The 24,343-nt window shown below is 42.3% G+C and overlaps 2 protein-coding genes across 2 annotated transcripts; one reads left to right on the top strand and one right to left on the bottom strand.

Moving 5' to 3' along the window:
- Window positions 1-19,428: 19,428 nt before the first annotated feature.
- Window positions 19,429-21,038, top strand: LOC138927490 (importin-4-like). The gene is made up of 5 exons (XM_070282768.1): window positions 19,429-19,845; window positions 19,916-20,108; window positions 20,177-20,250; window positions 20,308-20,928; window positions 21,000-21,038. Exons 1-5 carry the CDS (start codon window positions 19,429-19,431, stop codon window positions 21,036-21,038), a joined length of 1,344 nt encoding a protein of 447 aa, XP_070138869.1.
- A 23-nt stretch (window positions 21,039-21,061) lies between these two features.
- Window positions 21,062-22,930, bottom strand: LOC108133749 (importin-4-like). The gene is made up of 5 exons (XM_070282767.1): window positions 22,719-22,930; window positions 22,472-22,652; window positions 22,209-22,401; window positions 22,067-22,140; window positions 21,062-22,009 (listed from the first exon to the last, which is right to left on the bottom strand). The coding sequence occupies exons 1-5, from the start codon at window positions 22,928-22,930 to the stop codon at window positions 21,062-21,064; spliced, it is 1,608 nt and encodes a 535-aa protein (XP_070138868.1).
- Between the last annotated feature and the right edge of the window lie 1,413 nt (window positions 22,931-24,343).

The raw sequence follows: 24,343 nt of genomic DNA, 5'->3' as shown, positions 1-24,343 counted from the left end.
CGGCCGACTATATCCTATAGCTGCCATATACTGATTGATCGGAAATGGTATAACTTTGGTGCCTCACCTAAACACCTTTTGAGTTTAAACTTTCAATTTGTTTACCAATCAATCAATCAACCCGCATATTAGGCTGTTTAGTTTATATTTGCCATCAAATGTCACATTGGAAATAATTGGAAATCTTCTATTAGGTACAGTATTAGCTCTTCAAAACATTTCCATTGAAGATTTGCCATTAATTGTATGATAATATTCGCTTTAAATGATCTTTTTCACCAGCATTTGCATTTTTGTTTAACCGTCCATTTCACCCAGGCATTTGAGAGTCCGATTCCCAACAAGCCCCTTAAGCCTGAAAATTATTTATAAAGTATGCAAAAGGTAAGTGTTTTGCGTAAGCGCTTATCCTGGCTATACTGCGACACTAAAAAATTCTAAAACTTACAGATACAAGCTATAAAATAAAGAAACAAGTTTGGGCTTTTTTTTATGTTCGCATTTAACATTATATCGTTATCTATAGGATACTCTACAAGATCTGTAGGACACGGCCACTCTCCTTTTAAAGCTTCCGCCTTTAGGAATCGCAAGGAATACCCTTGGCTAAAGCTTAAGCAACTAATAATTATAATGCGATAATTCAAATTATTCAGAACAAAATGTCTATGGAGTAAAACAGCAGGCACTAGCATGCGCCTTGGGTCTGGAAGACATAGACTCTGGGGGTTGTATTTAAAAATTTGTTTGTAAAGCCTACTATCATTGATCTATTGTTAAAGTTTTTAGATCATTATACCTGTTACTCGTAGAAAAGAGGAATTTTCTCTGATTTTTTAAGGAATATGTATTTATTCTTGATAAGCATCAACAGCCCAGTCGTTATAACCATCTCATAGACTATAGTCCGAACTGTCATCCAATGTCGTTATTGGCCGGATGAATCAGGTCTGCACTCACTGTCAGGCTCTCAAATTCAACAACGAACCAAAAGGATAGTGTTGCGCTTCCGGGAAAGTGAAATTGCCTCAACTTGAAGCACCACCAGAGCCTCTGCATTCTCTATTAGCTGGATCTACTGCTGAATCGAAGGAAATACAACTCTTGCTTCCAAATGACGTCATTTGGTGCGGAAATTATAACTGCGCAATTCATGCCAACTTTTAAAATCAAAGGACAAATCTATCACAAAGCCGATTCCTTGCTTCCGTTCTCAGACAGCGAACACAAATTTCTTCAAATGTACTTCATTGGTAATGATGGAGCTGAAGTCGATGCACGTTATGGAATCAATACCTCTCTGAAGAAGCCCATTATTTCGCAGCTACAGAAGCTTTTTCACAAACGGAACCATTTGGTGCGTTTGTTCAAAACAGCAATCGATATGATTCCTTCGGATACCCATAAAATGGTCATTCATGCAGACAAAACGCCTGCTGGAGAACATATCAGGAGATACAATGCTCCAACTATAGACGAAGTGGCAATTGTTATAGTCGGGGATCAGTTCCAAACTCGAGATATTGTTCTCCATCGACGAAACGATCGATTGGTAAACGTCGCAGAAACTCACCGTTGTTACGATGCTTTGCAGTATCCACTCATCTTCTGGGATGGTGCCGATAGATATCATTTCAATGTGAGGATGGTAGATCCAGTCAATGGTGTAGAAACGAATAAAAAGTGCAGCGCGATGAACTTTTACTCATACCGATTAATGGTTCGGAGGACCGATGACAATCATATATTGAAATGTCGTCAGTTGTTTCATCAGTACATTGTCGATATGTATGCAAAAATTGAAACAGAACGTTTGCTGTTCCTCCGATTGAATCAGACGAAACTTCGGTCCGAGGAATATATCCATTTGCTGGATGCTGTGATGAATGACCGTAATACAACCAACGTTGGAAAGCTCACGATTTTGCCATCCTCATACATTGGTAGTCCACGAAAATTATTCTTTTTTGTTTGACTTATTTCTTATGCGTGCAATCACAATATGCCACAGCGAAACGTGGCAGGGTACTGCTAGTCTATATATATAAAAATGCTCTGGTCGTATCTACTTCCTTTAAAGACTTGAAAAGTTCTGAACCTTTTAAGCCCAAATTTTGACACAACATGCGTTGAGGTTCCAGCTCGGTTATTGTCTACTTTTGATGTTGATAGCTTATCTGCGTTTGCGAATATATCAGTTTTTCGCGTTTCCCCGTGCCCCTGCATGCAGCCAGCTAAGAAGAAAATGTCAAAATGTCACTTAGAAACGAAGTCATTAGAAAGGAAGTCCTGCCACCCAAGAAGTCGAATTTGGGTCAACAACAGACATAGCGTGACGCTCTTTAAACATTATATAAAATGCTAAAAAGATAGTATAGATAGGACTATTTATAACGTTCCAGCCATTCTCAAGAAGCTCAGTTATTTCCAAGTATGATGCAGCTCTGAGAACTTCGGGCATATTAAGCATGGGTATTTTTCCCATTTCCGAAATCATCCATTGATAAATATTACTGAAGCCATTTGAAGACAATTGACGTATGGAAATATTAAAAATATTTTTTCCAAATTTTTAAACATTCGTTTTGAGTAAAGTTTTAATATGATTGAGTAGCACATGAAAAAATGATCCCTTATATTTATTATAGTGTCAGTGTGTTTATTGGCTTGAATGTTTTTTACCACAACAGTGGCTGGTGAAACTGTGTGCGTCAGTAAAATAATGTTTTCTTCTTTGTTTCGGTTTACATTTAAATCACCTAAACTTTTTTCCTTAGAAAGAAATTTACATTCCTGTTAAAATTTTGAATAAGTCCTTAAAAGAAAAAATTATAAGAATTTAATATCACATTAAAAGATTAGTTCGATTACTTTATAACTTACATGCGAAAGTGTCCTGGCCGTGGCTCATTGGAGATTGTAGTCGAGCTAACATGGACATAGCTTTCCAGAGCATCTGGCATGGGAAAAGTTTTGCAAAGATGTAAACTCATTGTTTGGGATGAATGCACGATGGCACATAAAAAATCGCTGGAGGCTCTCGATCGATCATTGCGGGATTTGCGTGGCGCTGTCCAACCATTTGGGAATGCGTTAATATTGCTCGCAGGGGATTTCAGACAAACATTGCCTGTGATTTCCCGATCGACACCAGCTGACGAGATAAATGCTTGCCTGAAATATTCTATATTGTGGCAACATGTACGTAAATTACAGTTGAAGACGAATATGCGTGTCCAGTTACAGAACGATGACTCAGCCGACGTATTATCACGACAGCTACTGCTACTGGATATTGGGAACGGAAAGCTGCCAGTCAATGAGACGTCGAGAAAAATAGCATTGCCCGAGAATTTCTTTAATTTAGTTACATCGAAAAAGTGTTCCCCGATATCCGAATAAATTATAGGAATCACGATTGGCTCAGTGGACGAGCGATTCTCGCTGCCAAGAACAAAGATCTGCCTGGAATGCCACCACACATATTGAAACTAAAAATAGGTTTTCGGATTATCATGCTTCGGAATATGAATCAGCCGAAAGTTTGCAAAGGTATGTACGCGACTCGCAGTCAAGAAATTGATGAACAACGTTGTAGAAGCAAAGATAATAAGTGGTCCTCTTAAAGGTGAAGATGTCGTCATTCCTCGGATTCCTATGTTCCCGACTGATACACCGTTCCAGATCAAGAAATTGCAGTTTCCCATTCGTTTGGCGTTCGCAATGACCATAAATAAAGCTAAAGGTCAATCTCTGGAGTTGTGTGGTTTGGATTTGGATGAAGATGGTTTTTCACACGGACAATTATATGTTGCGTGTTCCCGTGTCGGAAAACATATTTATGCGGAGAATGGAGAAACAAAGAATATTGTATACCCACAAGTATTACAGAATTAAATTAATTTGAAAATTATTTATTTTTTATACCCTTGCAGAGGGTATTATAATTTTGGTCAAAAGTGTGCAACGCAGTGAAGGAGACATCTCCGACCCTATAAAGTATATATATTCTTGATCAGGATCACCTCCTGAGTTGATATGAGCATGTCCGTCTGTCCGTCTGTCCGTCTGTCCGTCTGTCTGTCCGTCTGTCTGTCCGTCTGTCTGTTTCTACGCAAACTAGTCTCTCAGTTTTAAAGCTATCGTCTTGAAACTTTGCACACACCCTTCTTTCCTTTGCACGCAGTATATAAGTCGGAACGGCCCGGATCGGCCGACTATATCCTATAGCTGCCATATAACTGATTGATCGGAAATGGTATAACTTTGGTGCCTCACCTAAACACCTTTTGAGTTTAAGCTTTCAATTTGTTTACCAATCAATCAATCCACCCGCATATTAGGCTGTTTAGTTTATATTTGCCATCAAATGTCACATTGGAAATAATTGGAAATCTTCTATTAGGTACAGTATAAGCTCTTCAAAACATTTCCATTGAAGATTTGCCATTAATTGTATGATAATATTCGCTTTAAATGATCTTTTTCACCAGCATTTGCATTTTTGTTTAACCGTCCATTTCACCCAGGCATTTGAGAGTCCGATTCCTAACATGCCCCTTATCCTGAAAATTATTTACAAAGTATGCAAAAGGTGAGTGTTTTGCGTAAGCGCTTATCCTGGCTAAATTGCGACACTAAAAAATTCTAAAACTTACAGATACAAGCTATAAAATGAAGAAACAAGTTTGGGCTTTTTTTTATGTTCGCATTTAACATTATATCGTTATCTATAGGATACTCTACAAGATCTGTAGGACACGGCCACTCTCCTTTTAAAGCTTCCGCCTTTAGGAATCGCAAGGAATACCCTTGGCTAAAGCTTAAGCAACTAATAATTATAATGCGATAATTCAAATTATTCAGAACAAAATGTCTTTGGAGTAAAACAGCAGGCACTAGCATGCGCCTTGGGTCTAGAAGACATAGACTCTGGGGGTTGTATTTAAAAATTTGTTTGTAAAGCCTACTATCATTGATCTATTGTTAAAGTTTTTAGATCATTATACCTGTTACTCGTAGAAAAGAGGAATTTTCTCTGATTTTTTAAGGAATATGTATTAATTCTTGATAAGCATCAACAGCCCAGTCGTTATAACCATCTCATAGACTATAGTCCGAACTGTCATCCAATGTCGTTATTGGCCGGATGAATCAGGTCTGCACTCACTGTCCGGGTCTCAAATTCAACAACGAACCAAAAGGATAGTGTTGCGCTTCCGGGAAAGTGAAATTGCCTCAACTTGAAGCACCACCAGAGCCTCTGCACTCTCTATTAGCTGGATCTACTGCTGAATCGAAGGAAATACAACTCTTGCTTCCAAATGACGTCATTTGGGGCGGAAATTGTAACTGCGCAATTCATGCCAACTTTTAAAATCAAAGGACAAATCTATCACAAAGCCGGTTCCTTGCTTCCGTTCTCAGACAGCGAACACAAATTTCTTCAAATGTACTTCATTGGTGATGATGGAGCTAAAGTCGATGCACGTTATGGAATCAATACCTCGGTGAAGAAGCCCATTATTTCGCAGCTACAGAAGCTTTTTCACGAATGGAACCATTTGGTGCGTTTGTTCAAAACAGAAATCGATATGATTCCTTCGGATACGCCTGCTGGAGAACATATCAGGAGATACAATGCTCCAACTATAGACGAAGTGGCAATTGTAATAGTCGGGGATCAGTTCCAAACTCGAGATATTGTTCTCCATCGACGAAACGATCGATTGGTAAACGTCGCAGAAACTCACCGTTGTTACGATGCTTTGCAGTATCCACTCATCTTCTGGGATGGTGCCGATAGATATCATTTCAATGTGAGGATGGTAGATCCAGTCAATGGTGTAGAAACGAATAAAAAGTGCAGCGCGATGAACTTTTACTCATACCGATTAATGGTTCGGAGGACCGATGACAATCATATATTGAAATGTCGTCAGTTGTTTCATCAGTACATTGTCGATATGTATGCAAAAATTGAAACAGAACGTTTGCTGTTCCTCCGATTGAATCAGACGAAACTTCGCTCCGAGGAATATATCCATTTGCGGGATGCTGTGATGAATGACCGTTATACAACCAACGTTGGAAAGCTCACGATTTTGCCATCCTCATACATAGGTAGTCCACGAAAATTATTATTTTTTGTTTGATTTATTTCTTATGCGTGCAATCACAATATGCCACAGCGAAACATGGCAGGGTACTGCTAGTCTATATATATAAAAATGCTCTGTTCGTATCTACTTCCTTTATAGACTTGAAAAGTTCTGAACCGTTTAAGCCCAAATTTTGACACAACATGCGTTGAGGTTCCAGCTCGGTTATTGTCTACTTTTGATGTTGATAGCTTATCTGCGTTTGCGAATATATCAGTTTTTTCGCGTTTCCCCGTGCCCCTACATGCAGCCAGCTAAGAAGAAAATGTCAAAATGTCACTTAGAAACGAAGTCATTAGAAACGAAGTCCTGCCACCCAAGAAGTCGAATTTGGGTCGTCATAGACATAGCGTGACGCTCTTCAAACATTATATAAAATGCTGAAAAGATAGTATAGATAGGACTATTTATAACGTTCCAGCCATTCTCAAGAAGCTCAGTTATTTCCAAGTATGATGCAGCTCTGAGAACTTCGGGCATATTAAGCATGGGTATTTTTCCCATTTCCGAAATCATCCATTGATAAATATTACTGAAGCCATTTGGAGACAATTGACGTATGGAAATATTAAAAATATTTTTTTCCAAATTTTTAAACATTCGTTTTGAGTAAAGTTTTAATATGATTGAGTAGCACATGAAAAAATGATCCCTTATATTTATTATAGTGTCAGTGTGTTTATTGGCTTGAATGTTTTTTACCACAACAGTGGCTGGTGAAACTGTGTGCGTCAGTAAAATAATGTTTTCTTCTTTGTTTCGGTTTACATTTAAATCACCTAAACTTTTTTCCACCTTAGAAAGAAATTTACATTCCTGTTCAAATTTTGAATAAGTCCTTAAAAGAAAAAATTATAAGAATTTAATATCACATTAAAAGATTAGTTCGATTACTTCATAACTTACATGCGAAAGTGTCCTGGCCGTGGCTCATTGGAGATTGTAGTCGAGCTAACAAGGACATAGCTTTCCAGAGCATCTGGCATGGGAAAAGTTTTGCAAAGATGTAAACTCATTGTTTGGGATGAAAAATCGCTGGAGGCTCTCGATCGATCATTGCGGGATTTGCGTGGCGCTGTCCAACCATTTGGGAATCCGTTAATATTGCTCGCAGGGGATTTCAGACAAACATTGCCTGTGATTTCCTGATCGACACCAGCTGACGAGATAAATGCTTGCCTGAAATTTTCTATATTGTGGCAACATGTACGTAAATTACAGTTGAAGACGAATATGCGTGTCCAGTTACAGAACGATGACTCAGCCGACGTATTATCACGACAGCTACTGCTACTGGATATTGGGAACGGAAAGCTGCCAGTCAATGAGACGTCGAGAAAAATAGCATTGCCCGAGAATTTCTTTAATTTAGTTACATCGAAAAAGTGTTCCCCGATATCCGAATAAATTATAGGAATCACGATTGGCTCAGTGGACAAGCGATTCTCGCTGCCAAGAACAAAGATCTGCCTGGAATGCCACCACACATATTGAAATTAAAAATAGGTTTTCCGATTATCATGCTTCGGAATATGAATCAGCCGAAAGTTTGCAAAGGTATGTACGCGACTCGCAGTCAAGAAATTGATGAACAACGTTGTAGAAGCAAAGATAATAAGTGGTCCTTTTAAAGGTGAAGATGTCGTCATTCCTCGGATTCCTATGTTCCCGACTGATACACCGTTCCAGATCAAGAAATTGCAGTTTCCCATTCGTTTGGCGTTCGCAATGACCATAAATAAAGCTAAAGGTCAATCTCTGGAGTTGTGTGGTTTGGATTTGGATGAAGATGGTTTTTCACACGGACAATTATATGTTGCGTGTTCCCGTGTCGGAAAACATATTTATGCGGAGAATGGAGAAACAAAGAATATTGTATACCCACAAGTATTACAGAATTAAATTAATTTGAAAATTATTTATTTTTTATACCCTTGCAGAGGGTATTATAATTTTGGTCAAAAGTGTGCAACGCAGTGAAGGAGACATCTCCGACCCTATAAAGTATATATATTCTTGATCAGGATCACCTCCTGAGTTGATATGAGCATGTCCGTCTGTCCGTCTGTCCGTCTGTCCGTCTGTCTGTCCGTCTGTCTGTCCGTCTGTCTGTCCGTCTGTCTGTTTCTACGCAAACTAGTCTCTCAGTTTTAAAGCTATCGTCTTGAAACTTTGCACACACCCTTCTTTCCTTTGCACGCAGTATATAAGTCGGAACGGCCCGGATCGGCCGACTATATCCTATAGCTGCCATATAACTGATTGATCGGAAATGGTATAACTTTGGTGTTTTTAGAATTAGAGAGTTCAAATTTGACATGAGAGCTATTTTTGGCAAAATAATACGACATGCCAAATTTCGTAAGGATCGGCCGACTATATCCTATAGCTTCCATATAACTGAACGATCGGAAATGACCCAACTTTCGTGTTTTTGAAGATAGAAAGCTGGAACTTGGTACAGATTATATATTTGGTCAGTTGATCCGACCTACCAAATTTCATTAGGATCGGCCGACTATATCCTATAGCTGCCATATAACTGAACGATCGGAAATGGTACTTGGTAGAAATATCAACTTTCGTATTTTTGAAGATAGAAGTTTGGGATTTTTTTTAGATTTTGTATTGTAAAATATTGGATTATATATTCCTATTCCCATAAGGATCGGCCAACTATATCCGATGTTTGCGATATATATCCGGTTTTAACTGCAAGGGTATATAAACTTCGGCTCCGCCCGAAGTTAGCTTTCCTTTCTTGTTTTTTTACTTATTTCTTATGCGTGCAACCACAATATGCCACAGCGAAACGTGGCAGGGTGCAGCTAGTTCTCTATATATTTGAGAGACCCAGATTTCATAGACAAATGTGCTTGCTCTAAATTTTTTTTTTTTTAATATCAATCAATCAATAGTTATATTTAAAATCTGTCCGGAGTTATGGACAATAATTACATTTTATAATGGGACCTAAACTTAATGTAATATTGAGTAGTACAATGTTTGCATATCCTAGGAAACTAATTTTAACAGTAAACCTTAGCGATAGAATTCAAGTTATTTATTGTCGGGCCCTTTAGTGGGCCAGCACCAGAAGAACATGTCATTCAGTTGATCCATTGTGGGTAGCTGGCTTTCCAATCGCTTGTAAATGAATAGAATTAAGACACCAAAAATAGGTTCTCCCTTGGACAAGACATTGTTTATGCTAACACACACGAGGGTCCTTTCTCCAAGGATCCGGAGAAGAGTGATGTTGCGCCTCAGTCACCAGACAACGGTTGGCTTTTGAAAGGCCTTCGTTAGACATTCTTCAAGGGAGTTCAAGCGATTACCCCAAACAGCGCCAAGGCCAAAACGAAGAGACTGGCTTGTGTTTATTTTAATAATGTTAACCTAATTAAGTAAATAATATGCAAAATGTGCGCATAGATTACAACGATGCGCGCACTGTGGTTGTTCATCGAATACATTTTTTTCATTTTCCCGCCTGGCTGTCAGTTTAGGCCAAAGTGCACACAAATACGACAACGAGAATGCCTTATTTGGGAGGGGTATTAAACATGAATTTGATAGAAAAACAGCATTCATGAAAATGGTTTAAAATATGTCAAAAGCAAATAATTGTTGATATATATTTTAAAAACTTTATCATTTTTTTGGCTTGAGAAAATAAAATCTAATATCTACATAAATAATTGGTAAGATTTTTGTCATCATTCTAAAAAGTAAACTCAATGTATTTTCCCAATGCACTATGGTCCCAGTGCGGCATAAAATCGAAAAAATGATTAAACTATTTTTTGAATATGAACAAAATTTTAATTAATAGACATCCCAAATAAATATAAATATATAATTTTTTGCAATGAAAAGGCCTCAAAGTAAGACATAAAAACCAATTTTCTCAGATTGGGTTATTTATCTTCTCAGCAAGCAAATAGATAAGATATAAATTTACCATAGCCTGATTTATAACATAATGGTACTCGACCACACCACCCATGGCCGAGAGGGAGCACACACTCGTACATGTTCGTTCGTATAAACCCTTTTGAGTTTAAACTTTCAATTTGTTTATCAATCAATGGCATAATGTACGGGCTGTTTAGTTGATATTTGCCATCAAATGTCCCTCATATCCCATTGGAATTAATTGGAAATCTTCTATTAGGTAGAGTATTAGCTCTTCAAAACATTTCCATTGAAGATTTGCCATTAATTGTATGATAATATTTGCTTTAAATGATATTTTTCACGTAAATAATATTCGCTTTAAATTATCTTTTTCACACAATAAATTCAATGCAGGTTGATGAATTTGGAAAATAGTAATTACAAAGTGTTCCCAGTTTAACAGTTTAATTACCAGCAGCTGCATTTTTGTTTAACCGTCCATTTCACCCAGGCATTTGAGAGTCCGATTCCCAACAAGCCCCTTAAGCCTGAAAATTATTTACAAAGTATGCACAAAGTATGTTTTGGGTAAACCTCTATCCTGGCAATACTGCGACACTAAAAAATGATAAAACCCACAGATACAAGCTACAAGATGAAGAAAAAAGTTTAGTGCTTTTTATACCCTTGCAAAGTATTATAATTTTGTACAAAAGTGTGGAACGCAGTGAAGGAGACATCTTCGACCCTATAAAGTATATATATACTTAATCAGGATCACCTCCTGAGTAGATATAAGCATGTCCGTCTTTCTGTCTGTTTCTATCGTCTTGAAACTTTGCACACACCCTTCTATCCTAAGGATCGGACGACTATGTCCTAGATAGAAAGCTGAAACTTAGTACAGAGTATATTTTTGGTAAAAGTTAATCCGACCCACCAAATTTCATAACGATCGGCCGACTACATCTAATAGCTGCCATATAACTGAACGATCGGAAATTTGTACCAAATACCAGCTTTGGTATTTTTGAATATAGAAGCTTGGGAAGCTAATTAGAAGCTAATTAAGTCGTTTTATTATGATCCTTATGAGAATATAAGGAGCGGCCAACTATATCCGATGTTTGCGATATATATCCGGTTTTAACTGCAAGGGTATATCAACTTGGGCTTCGCCCGAATTTAGCTTTCTTTTCTTGTTTTCTACTGATGTCAACGAACTAAGCCTATGAGATCCCTTATATTTTGCATCAGTCTGCATCATTATTTTTGCCTGAGCTAAGCAATAAATGGGAAACCACATTTCGTGCTTCCCCTTTTAGAGCACTTTTAAGGTAGCTTAGCTTCAAGGACGGACTTAAATCCTTTCTTGAATGCACAAGCTCCTTTCCTGTATTTTAATATAAGTTTTCTTGAGGTAATCCTCAAGGTTCTTTATAGCCCCCTCAAGCCTATTAAAAAGGCCAATCATTTTTTTAATTTTGCCCTAGGCGGACTTACATTTTGATAGCATGCTATCGAAATGATTTTTCATGAAATAATCATGTTCTACAGGCTCTTAGCTTCATGTCTTAAAACATTTTTTAATGTTTTTGCGAGAAGCGCATCTATTTTATCATCTATACTAAATTTAAGTATATAAAAAAAAAAGAAAACGAAACTTGCCGAGGACTATAATTGCTAATTTTTTGCTGATGTTGTTGTCGTTGCCGGTGCTGCTCCTGATGTTGTTGTCGTTGCCGGTGCTGCTCCTGATGTTGTTGCCGCTGTGGGTGGTTGGTGGTGATCTTGATGTGGGGTTGCCTTCGCTGTTGAGGCCTTTCTCGATGTCGCTGCTGTTGCTATTGTTGCTTTTTGTATGTTTTTTGTGGATATGTTTCGGTTTAATTTTTGTGGATGTTTTCTGTTTTAATTTTTGTGGCCTCGGATACGCCAATACACAAATAATTTTTTACATATTTTTGTATAATTTTTTATTTTGATGTTGTTCCGAAACAAAAAACCAAAACTTTACAAATATTTGTTACATACGCTAATATACCAATAATTTTTGATATGTATATCTTTATACGTATATAACATTTTCGTCTCACAGTTTTTGTTACCATACTCCTCCGAAACGGCTATACTGATTCTCATGAAATTTTGTGAGCGTATTGAGTAGGTCTGAAAATCCGCCAAAATCTATTTTTTATCCTCCTAAATCCTGTTCGACATACCAAAAATCGCAAATAAAGTGAGTTACTAGCTCATCACACTGACAAACTCACATTACCATAGCATTATAACTTAATTTAAACTGGGGTTCAAAGTCAATTCTAACATTCAATTCATGAAGTGTTCATGAGCACAATTCATGAGCACAATGAAGTGTTGAAAATGTGTTGATTCACCCGGTAGGCTTTGAACCTAAAGCATCGTTTTATAATAAAAGTTTAACTTATGACAATTTTTTTCAATTTTTTTGGAGACTGTTTTGGGCTTTAATTTTTTTAAACTCATAATCATTATTTACGGTCCCTGGTTTTATTGTTTGTTAAAAAAAAAAAAATAAAAAGAAAAATTTAAAATTTTTTCCAAACACCAAACAAATATAAAACCACTCTTATTTACATAATCTTGCGGCCATTCTCGGGCAAAACCAACTCAATGTCCTGGCAAGACCCTCCCAGTTCCATCAAAATCAAGCCGCCTTCGAAAAAGAAAGCCTGTTCTTATTTTCAAGATTACGATTCCAGCGACTCTGAGCATGGAGAAATGAAGCGGAAGTCTGCTAAAAAACCCATTATGGAAGACGAACCTTCCACCAGCGAAGCAGCCAGAGCTGCACTTAAAGCTAATATTGAAAAAAATTATTATGCAATTCTATCTGATTTAGACGATGAAGATCGTATCAGCGACTTGGAGGTTGACGGTATGAAGAAAAAAGATGACAAGAAGACCAAGCAATCTGCGGTAAAAACGGCGAAAATCATCAAACCGCCCCCAATTTTTATCCCGGACGTATCCAGCATCAAGGGCCTTTCCAAAGACTTTACCCACCTCTTAGGCGGGGATGTTGAAGTGACCTACAAGGCAAGCACTAACAACACAATTCGCGTCATGACTCCAGACAAGGATACTTACTCAACTCTGAAAAAGTTCCTGAGCGAAAATAACCATCGATACCACACATTCCAGCCCCGAGACGAGCGCGCTTATCGGATCGTCGTTAAAGGCCTCCACTTCTCCACCGACCTGGAGGATATTAAGGTGGGTTTCAGCAGCCATGGACACCAAGTCAGGGATATACACAATCCTACGCAAAAAGGTACAAGGAAGCCACTAAACATTTTCTTTATTAACCTCGAGCCAGCCAAAAACAACAAGGAGGCCTTTCAAGTCAAGCGGCTATGCAGCACGGTGGTTACGGTTGAGCCACCAAAAAAATTCGACGATGTGCCCCAATGTCATCGCTGCCAGGGCTTCGGTCACACGAAACGGTACTGCCATCTGGAGTACAGATGCGTAAAGTGTGGAGATAGGCACCCATCGTCCGAATGCACCAAAATCGCCAGTGAACCAGCCGTCTGCCTCCACTGCGACGGATCACACGCGGCCTCTTACAAGGGCTGTCCAGCCTACAAAAAGGCAAAGAGCACGTTCGCCCCCAAGCAGACTGCCCCAAGACGCCAGCAACCTCAATTCAGCAAAATTAACCCTAACATCAGCTATGCTAGCGCAGTCAAAAACGGAGCACCACAGTTTGACTCCAACCCCAATCCCGATCCCAGTCTTCCAAGTAATCCAATGGACGCCCTAATGGCTAGGATGGAATCTATGTTTGAGCGAATGATGGAGAAGGTCTTGAGCCAAATAGCACAAATGATGGCCACCGTTTGCAAATCCTTATGCATACGCAATTAGATATAACCATATGGAATGCTAACGGCCTGGTAAAAAGAAGGCCAGAGGTCGAGCTATATTGCAAGACCCACCAGGCAGACGTTCTCCTCATATCAGAAACGCATTTTACCAACAGATCATACTTGACTATTAGAGGATACGACCTCATTGCCGCTAACCACCCGAACGGTAGAGGTCGCGGGGGCGCGGCCATCCTTATTCGCAGCTGCATCAAGTATGAGGCACTTCCAGCCATGTGCGAATACTGGGTGCAATGTGCCCAAATTAAAATCTCCACTACCAACGGTGACATAACAATCGCTGCAGCATATTGCCCCCCCAGGCACAACATCCACGAACAGGAATTCGGCTTGCTACTGGATTGCCTCGGCCCCAAGTTCATAATCGGAGGGGACTTTAATGCTAAACACCCCTGGTGGGGCTCCAGGATTACGAACCCAAAGGGCTCGGCCCTATACAGGCAGATTCAGTCCCGAAACTTAAGCTGTCACGCAACCGGTGCACCCACATACTGGCCTACGGATCCCCACAAAATCCCTGATGTCCTAGACTTCGCCATCTCCGGAGGACTGGATTCTGCCGGAATTCAAGCGAGAGAAGTAGAAGACCTCTTCTCGGACCACAGCGCCTTTGCCGTGTCACTTTTCACCCCAGCCTTGCTCAGGTCAGCCCGCAAAAAGCTGATCTACAAGACAACAGACGTTGACAAGTACCAATCTTACCTGAACAACGTTACCGACCCCAGCCCGACACTTGACTCCCCGGTTGACATCGACACCGTTGTAGAAGAGTTAACAGCCCATATTCAGGCGGCAGCTTCTGAAGCAGCACCAAGGCCCTCCAACCGCCCAAGAGCCACTGACAGGGACATCCATTTTTGGAGCCCAGAAGTCGAAGAACTCAAACTTGAAAAGCGACGACTCCGAAGAGTGTGGATACTCTCGAGGAATCCTTTGGACAAAACCGCCTTCAATAGAGCGACCAAATGTCTGACAGAAACGCTGGCAAGACTAAGAAAGCAGGCCTTTGACGGGTTCGTCGAACAACTTGAGCCAGGCGACCCTCAACATAACTTATGGCGAGTCACCAAATCTATCAGACAGCCGCTGAAAAGGATCCCACCTGTACAAAGAACCGACGGCAGCTGGTGCAGATCGGAGATGGACAGGGCCAACGCTTTCGCCGAACACCTCGAAGGTGTCTTTACGCCTTTCGATCGCTGCTCACCGGAGGATGCTGCTGAAACTGCCCGTCTGCTAGCCGAGCCTTCCAGGGACGCCGATCCAATACCACCAGTGACTGAGGAGGAAACAGCTGAGCTCATAACCATCATGAGCAACAACAAGGCCCCGGGCGATGATGGTATCAATGCAATTGCATTAAAAATGTTACCACCTCCAAGCATACAGCTAATTACGAGGATCTATAATAGATGCTTGGAGATAGGGTACTTTCCGTCCACATGGAAACGTGCCCAGGTAACTATGATACCTAAGCCCGGGAAACCCGAAGCAAACCTTTCGTCCTACCGACCAATAAGTTTGTTACCAATGCTCTCCAAAATACTTGAACGAGTGTTTTTAAGCAGAGCACTGCCAGTATTTGACGAGGCTGGACTGATCCCTGACCACCAGTTTGGCTTCAGGCGGCGACACGGTACGCCAGAGCAGTGCCATCGGGTAGTGCAGTGCATCCTGGACGCGTTTGAAACCAAGAAGTACTGCATGGCCGTCATGCTGGACGTGAAGCAGGCGTTTGACCGAGTCTGGCATCCCGGTCTTCTTTATAAATTAAAGACTGGCCTACCCCGACCATACTTCCAGTTCCTAAAGTCGTTCTTGGAAGACCGTAAATTTGCTGTTAGATATGGCGAGGCCATCTCCGGTATAAGAGAAGCTCAGGCTGGTGAACCCCAAGGCAGCGTTCTTGGCCCGTTGATGTACAATGCTTATACGGCCGACCTCCCTGTTCTTCAGAGGCCTGACCTGCTCGCAGCAACCTATTCAGACGACACCGCATTCCTTACTACCGCCGATAGCGCATTGGGGGCAGCCGAAACGATGCAATTGCAGCTTGACTTGCTCAGCGACTGGCAAAAGCGATGGAACATTGTCGTCAATAATGAGAAGTCCACTGCCACCACATTTTATCTCTGCAAAGGCAACTGCCCTCCAGTTAACCTTAACGGCTCTCCAATCCCACAGGAAGACAATCCCAAGTACCTGGGATTCACCCTAGACAGGAGGCTCACCTGGAAGCCCCATCTGATTAAGAAGAGGAAACAGGCTGATCAAAGACTTCGATCCTTCTACTGGCTTATGGGTAGGAGATCGAAGCTGAGAACTTCCACTAAACTCCTCATTTACAAGGCCATATTATGCCCAATCTAGACGTACGGCATACAGCTCTGGGGCACTGCGAGCAAGACGAATGTCCGAACTATACAAGCTTTCGAAAATAGAGCCCTTCGAATCACCACTGGGGCCCACGTCTATCATGACAATCGCACCATCCACGAGGTTCTCAATTTCCCTTGGGTCAAGGACGAGATACAAAGAAGCAGCGCACGTTACATGCAGAGGCTTCATAATCACCCGAACCTGTTGGCCAGCTCCCTGCTGGACAACAGCGAGCAGCCCAGAAGACTAAAAAGGACACACCCGCTGGACCTCCCCTTACTACTCTAATTTCTACCATATTAATATTTAAAATTATATATAAGTGAAGTTTATGTGATAACATTTAATGGTTGTCCCTAATGGACAGTTTTAAATAAACGTTACCCTGCTATTACAAAAAAAACAAAAAAACATGCACCAATTACAAAGCGATAATCACGCTATCGTCATTAATCCTGATAAAACACCAGCTGGAGAGCATATTCGTAGATTTTTCGAATGCACCAGTTTTTGATGATGTTGCAGGAATCATTGTTGGCGATTGTACATCTGCACGAGAAATTGTGATTCGTAAAAGAAATAATAATCTTCAGTTCATATAGAGGAAGTTTGTGGCAATTACAAGTGTCTGGACCATCAGTTGCTTCATCATCACTCCAGGGGCATATTTTGTAGTGGAATCCATAAATAGAACTCTTGTACCTTTTCTTCTAAATCCTCCAGAGTTGTTTTTAAATATTCAAGTTTTTTAAGGTGTTCCTCGAAAAGCATGTCTTCAAATTGAAGTAAAAATAAAAAAGTCTAAAATAAGTTTCTAATTTAATGGAAAATGTGAAACTGATGAACCATTCTAAGGATCCAGCTCTTTTATACTATTACTCCATTAAAATAAATTGTAAACAGGCTGAGCTATATCTAGTCATCTCTTTTCCTTTATATACAAGATGTGTTATTCCATTTTCGTACAATTTCTTAAATGGTGTTTCAGTTAAAAATTTATTTACATAACTCTTTGGTAACAATATCCAGAGTCGTTTGTCGTCCTTGTCAGTCAAATAGAGGGCTGATCTTGTATTTGAAATTAATACATAAGTCTTCTGTCTTTGTGTAGCCAATAAATTAATATATATATATATAACCATCATATATAAGGTTGAGAGAGTTTGTATTCATACCATCTTATATAACTCATGTACTCCTGGTTTCATTCCAAAAAGGTTACTGTTAAGTACTAATGAACTTATTTAGCAATCCCGCTTATCACTGTGATATATACATATGAATAAATATGAATATGAATAAACATATGAATAAATATGAATATGAATATACATATGAATAAAATGTTTTTTTTTACAGAATTTTTCGTAAAAAATTCCGCTATTAAACCTGACGCGGACATTCAGAAGTGGCAGAAAAGTTGAAGGAAAAGTTCTGCGGCATCCAATGTAAAATCTAGTTCCTGCAAGACTTTGGATTTGAAAGAGATGAGATCGTTAAATGATGGGTTAATGAAAAAAGATTTAAAAATTTGTTTTTAAATTATGAAAGTGTTAATTTTTATAACCACACTACAAAAAAATATTAATTTTTATAACCACACTACAAAAAAAAGGGAAAAAAGCCAACTGGAGAAATAACGGAACTCACCAGAAAAAAAGAATGAAAATGGGACATAAGCCAACTGACAATATGTTCAACTGAGATGGTGGTGGCATGATACAATTATACGTTGGGCATTCGGCTGCAAACCGTATACGGATTTGATACGTATTCAGTTCTGCCTACTTATCAAACTGAAAGGTGATTTTTTTTTCAAAACTTTAACCTTTAAGTGGCCAAGCAAAAAAATGACTTTTTGCAGTGCTTGTCGTAAGCACGTGCTAGGCGTAAAGTTTGTTTTTTTTTATTAAATTTTTTTTTTTAACCTAAAACAGACATTGTTAAACGCCGCTGATGTAAATATAAAAAAAAAATTATTTTAAGATACGTACATATATACTTCAGAATTAAGAACTTAATCATGAGAATGGCTGTCCAAAAAAAAAACAAAGAATTATGTCAAATTCAAAACTAATTAAAATAAAATTTTAAACACTACAACTCTCGTCATAACTAAGAAAACGTTTAGCCCCATTATCATGATCACATCAATATCAACAAATATTTATCCCAGTAAGCTTGGACATGTAATTCGTCTTGAAGTTTGCCTGTCTGGATGTGGTGTACGGTATAGCTCACTCTGATTTTGAAACTCGAAATAGCAAATAAAAAAAGTTAATCAACATGGAAGCTGCTTTAGTGGAAATAATTAATGGGCTTTTGAGCTCCGAAGCCGATACAATCCGAATGGCTACTGCAGCCTTGGAACAGGCCATGGAGAATCACGAGGCGATACTGGGCTTCTGCAACATCGTGGTCTTCTCCACCCAGACTGACATCCGCCAGTACGCTGCCGTGATCCTGAACAGGCGACTGTCGAAGCGGAGACATTGGCAGCTCCTGGGCCAGGACGTGCAAAGCCAGATCTAACACATAATGCTCCAAGCTCTTATCGTCGAAAAGGCGAAGAATTTGAGGAGTAGCATCGGCCAGGTAATTGGCAGTCTGGTGCGCCATGAGTCTAACAAGACCGACTCTTGGGTGTCGGAGCTGCTCAAATTTGTTTTCAAGAAGTGCGCCGCCTCGGATCCCAAGGAGAGTGAGCTGGGCTCCTCCATCTTCTGCACTCTTGATGCCGCAAATCTATAACACCGTCCGAGCTTTTGCTTATACCAACGATGTTTAGGAGTTCATCTCCGTTTTTAACATCCTGGAGAGCATGGCCGACCACATGCCCCGGCTGCTGAAAGATGTTAGGCCCGTTTTGGATTGCTGCCTCGAGGTGACGAGCAACAAGGAGTTGGAAGACGGCATCCGCTCCGAGACCATTACCTTTGTGGCAAGCTAAGTGCTGCTTGAAAAAAACGACTGGGATCGAGCAGGGGCTGCTGGGGCTGCTATTCTGAATGTTTCTACACGACCGATGACGTTGTCTGGATGCTTTGGCAGAGAACCTAATGCCGCCGCTGCTGCAGATCCTTGAAGAGGCCATGGCGCACCACGACCTGATCCGCCGCCGCGCTGTCTTCCCGAGCTTAGCTGTCATGGCCGAGGGATGCGTCGCTGCCATCGTGAATAGGTTTCTGGAGCCGATGCTCAACACCATAAAGAACAGCATAAACTGTCCATCGGCACTGGTGCGCAACGCGGCCTTCTTCGCTCTGGTGCCACTATATTCCAACACCTCGGCCAGCTGGTCACCGAGATATCGATGGGCCGTCCCGAGAATTTTTTACGCCCTGGACACTTTTATCAAACACCTGAAGGACGAGGAGAAGCCGCACTTGGCTCTGCTGATGGAGCGCCTCTCCGACGCCTTGGTCGTCCAGACCGGCCCCAGGCTCTGTAAACTGGTCTTGTCTACCATAGCGTTAGTGGCTGCTGGCACAAAAGAGGGCATTCAACCCTTATGTTCCTACTGTGCTACCCTTTATTCATCTACAGAACCGCCTCAAGTCAATAGAAATTCTGGCGACAATTGCCCGCTTCGTCGGGAAAGAGAGCTTCATCCCGCTGGATAACGACACCATGCTATTCTGCCTGGCCATTATCGAGCACAAGGCCGAAGATAAGGATCTGCGCATGCACGCTTACAACCTGATGAGAGCCATCACGATCGTGGCCGACGAGGAAATGGGTGCGGTTTCCCCAATATCACGAACCGCATTCTGGAATCGGTCCTCCCGAGGTCCGAGGACGATGAAGAGATGCGGGAGAGCTCCGAACTGGACGAATCGCAGGCGGAGGACGATGACCTTATCGAGAAGAAGCAAGCCATTGTAGCGCTGAGGGAGTTCGCTGCCAACTCGGGCGCTACTTTCGCTCCGTAATTTCAGCCGTCGTTCGACTGCGTGCTCAAGGTAGTCGACAACCCCTACGATTCCATTCGCAAGGCCGCGCTGGAGGCACTGTCCCAGTTCATGATCGCTCTCCTCAAGATCAGGGATGCAGAGGGAGTTGCTCGCGCCAGTCTGGTAGTCGTACCCAAGTTGGCCGAAGTTGCTCGCAACGACCAGGAGCAGTCGGTAAGTAAAATTGCATTGGAAGCACTCGGAGAAGTGTTCAGGAAAGTAAAGGGTGCTGTAGTTCACACGGCTGAGCTCCAAGGGATTATCTGTGAACTTATCAATGACTTGATGACCAATGACGTGGAAGGCAAAAACGTGGTCATTGAGCATGCGGCCCAATTGCTGCCGCTCTTGGGCCTTGCCCTGGAGCCCGAGGAGTTCTCCGTGTACTTCACACGACTGCGTCTTCAGTATATGCAGCACTTCCCGAAAGATCCCAGTGCCACGGACAATTGCTACATCATTTACGGCGCCTTGGCGGACTGCCTTCAGAGCCTGGGCACCTGGATCGTCCAATACTTCGACCACCTGTGCTCCTTGTGCATCCAGGGGACAACTCACTCAGACACGCACACCCGCGAAAAGGCATACTACGGCCTTGGCGAGCTGGTCCGGCATTTCGAAAGGGCGTCTTTCGCATCTTATCCCATTATCCTCCTCGGAACCGTCTCCTCGCGCAGCGGCAAGTACGACATGAACACCGAGAGGACTTCATCTAGGGGCACACCTTCTATGTGGGTGATCAATAGCCGGGCGAGAGCTGCTTTAATATGGTCCAGGGCAGGGGGGTTCCTCTCCGTGGCGATGGCATTCGAGAGGACTTGGAGGATAATCGGATAAGATGCGAAATACGCATCGGAACCGTCTCCTCACGCAGCGGCAAGTACCACATGAACACCGGAAGAACCTCACCCAGGGGCACACCTTCTATGTGGGTGATCAATAGCCGGGCGAGAGCTGCTTTAATATGGTCCAGGGCAGGGGGGTTCCTCTCCGTGGCGATGGCATTCGCGAGGACTTGGAGGATAATCGGATAAGATGCGAAAGACGTCCTTTCGAAATGCCGGACCAGCTCGCCCACGCGGTAGTATGCCTTTTCGCGGGTGTGCGCGTCTGAGTGAGTATTCCCCTGGATGCACAAGGAGCACAGGTGGTCGAAGTATTGGACGATCCAGGTGCCCAGGCTCTGAAGGCAGTCCGCCAAGGCGCCGTAAATGATGTAGCAATTGTCCGTGGCACTGGGATCTTTCGGGAAGTGCTGCATATACTGAAGACGCAGTCGTGTGAAGTACTCGGAGAACTCCTCGGGCTCCAGGACAAGGCCCAAGAGCGACAGCAATTGGGCCGCATGCTCAATGACCAAGTTTTCGCCTTCCACGTCATTGGTCATCAAGTCATTGATAAGTTCACAGATAACCCCTTGGAGCTCAGCCGTGTGAACTACAGCACCCTTTACTTTCCTGAACACTTCTCCGAGTGCTTCCAATGCAATTTTACTTACCGACTGCTCCTGGTCGTTGCGAGCAACTTCGGCCAACTTGGGTACGACCATCAGACTGGCGCAAGCAACTCCCCCTGCATCCCTGATCTTGAGGAGAGCGATCATGAACTGGGACAGTGCCTCCAGCGCAGCCTTGCGAATGGAATCGTAGGGGTTGTCGACTTCCTTGAGCACGCAGTTGAACGACGGCTAAAATTACGGAGCGAAAGTAGCGCCCGAGTTGGCAGCGAACTCCCTCAGCGCTACAATGGCTTGCTCCTTCTCGATGAGGTCATCGTCCTCCGCCTGCGATTCGTCCAGTTCGGAGCTCTCCCGCATCTCTTCATCGTCCTCGGACCTCGGGAGGACCGATTCCAGAATGCGGTTCGTGATATTGGGGAAACCGCACCCATTTCCTCGTTGGCCACGATCGTGATGGCTCTCATCAGGTTGTAAGCGTGCATGCGCAGATCCTTATCTTCGGCCTTGTGCTCGATAATGGACAGGCCGAATAGCATGGTGTCGTTAGCCAGCGGGATGAAGCGCTCTTTCCCGACGAAGCGAGCTATGGTCGCCAGAATTTCTATTGACTTGAGGCGGTTCTGTTGATGAATAAAGGGTAGCACAGTAGGAACATAAGGGTTGAATGCCCTCTTTTGTGCCAGCAGCCACTAACGCTATGGTAGACAAGACCAGTTTACAGAGCCTGGGGCCGGTCTGGACGACCAAGGCGTCGGAGAGGCGCTCCATCAGCAGAGCCAAGTGCGGCTTCTCCTCGTCCTTCAGGTGTTTGATAAAAGTGTCCAGGGCGTAAAAAATTCTCGGGACGGCCCATCGATATCTCGGTGACCAGCTGGCCGAGGTGTTGGAATATAGTGGCACATACTTAGAGATGTCTGGTTGCAGGTGCTACGCAAACTGCCCCAGAGCGATGAAGGCCGCGTTGCGCACCAGTGCCGACGGACAGTTTATGCTGTTCTTTATGGTGTTGAGCATCGGCTCCAGAAACCTATTCACCATGGCAGCGACGCATCCCTCGGCCATGACAGCTAAGCTCGGGAAGACAGCGCGGCGGCGGATCAGGTCGTGGTGCGCCATGGCCTCTTCAAGGATCTGCAGCAGCGGCGGCATTAGGTTCTCTACCAAAGCATCCAGACAACGTCATCGGTCGTGTAGTAATCCTCTTGTCGTCGCCCGAGGAGCAGCACATCATCTCGAACGAAACATTCAGAATAGCAGCCCCAGCAGCCCCTGCTCGATCCCAGTCGTTTTTTTCAAGCAGCACTTAGCTTGCCACAAAGGTAATGGTCTCGGAGCGGATGCCGTCTTCCAACTCCTTGTTGCTCGTCACCTCGAGGCAGCAATCCAAAACGGGCCTAACATCTTTCAGCAGCCGGGGCATGTGGTCGGTCATTCTCTCCAGAATGTTAAAAACGGAGATGAACTCCTAAACATCGTTGGTATAAGCAAAAGCTCGGACGGTGTTATAGATTTGCGGCATCAAGAGTGCAGAAGATGGAGGAGCCCAGCTCACTCTCCTTGGGATCCGAGGCGGCGCACTTGTTGAAAACAAATTTGAGCAGCTCCGACGGTCGGTCGGTCTGGTTAGACTCATGGCGCACCAGACTGCCAATTACCTGCCCGATGCTACTCCTCAAATTCTTCGCCTTTTCGACGATAAGAGCTTGGAGCATTATGTGCTAGGTCTGGCCTTGCACGTCCTGGCCCAGGAGCTGCCAATGTCTCCGCTTCGACAGTCGCCTGTTCAGGATCACGGCAGCGTACTGGCGGATGTCAGTCTGGGTGAAGAAGACCACGATGTTGCAGAAGCCCAGTATCGCCTCGTGATTCTCCATGGCCTGTTCCAAGGCTGCAGTAGCCATTCGGATTGTATCGGCTTCGGAGCTCAAAAGCCCATTAATTATTTCCACTAAAGCAGCTTCCATGTTGATTAACTTTTTTTATTTGCTATCACTTTCGAGTTTCAAAATCAGAGTGAGCTATACCGTACACCACATCCAGACAGGCAAACTTCAAGACGAATTAAATGTCCAAGCTTACTGGGATAAATATTTGTTGATATTGATGTGATCATGATAATGGGGCTAAACGTTTTCTTAGTTATGACGAGAGTTGTAGTGTTTAAAATTTTATTTTAATTAGTTTTAATTTTAATGCTGTAAAAAAAAACAACTCATTCATATGTATCTTCATATTCATGACATAATTCTTTGTTTTAGTTTTTGGACAGCCATTCTCTTGATTAAGTTCTTAATTCTAAAGTATATATGTACGTATCTTAAAATAAATTTTTTTTTATATTAACATCAGCGGCGTTTAACAATGTCTGTTTTAAATTTTTAGGTTAAAAAAAAATTTAATAAAACAAACAAACTTTACGCCTAGCACGTGCTTGCGACAAGCACTGCAAAAAGTAATTTTTTTGCTTGGGCACTTAAAGGTTATAGTTTTGAAAAAAAAAATCACCTTTCAGTTTGATAAGTAGGCAGGCACTGAAATAAGGGGACCAAATCCCAACGGTTT

This window comes from Drosophila bipectinata, unplaced genomic scaffold (assembly GCF_030179905.1).
Source record: "Drosophila bipectinata strain 14024-0381.07 unplaced genomic scaffold, DbipHiC1v2 scaffold_286, whole genome shotgun sequence".
In the NCBI taxonomy this organism is placed as follows: Eukaryota; Metazoa; Arthropoda; class Insecta; order Diptera; family Drosophilidae; genus Drosophila; species Drosophila bipectinata.
The sequence above is the reverse complement of the archived record's forward strand: the minus strand, read 5'-3'. Positions and strand labels throughout refer to the sequence as shown.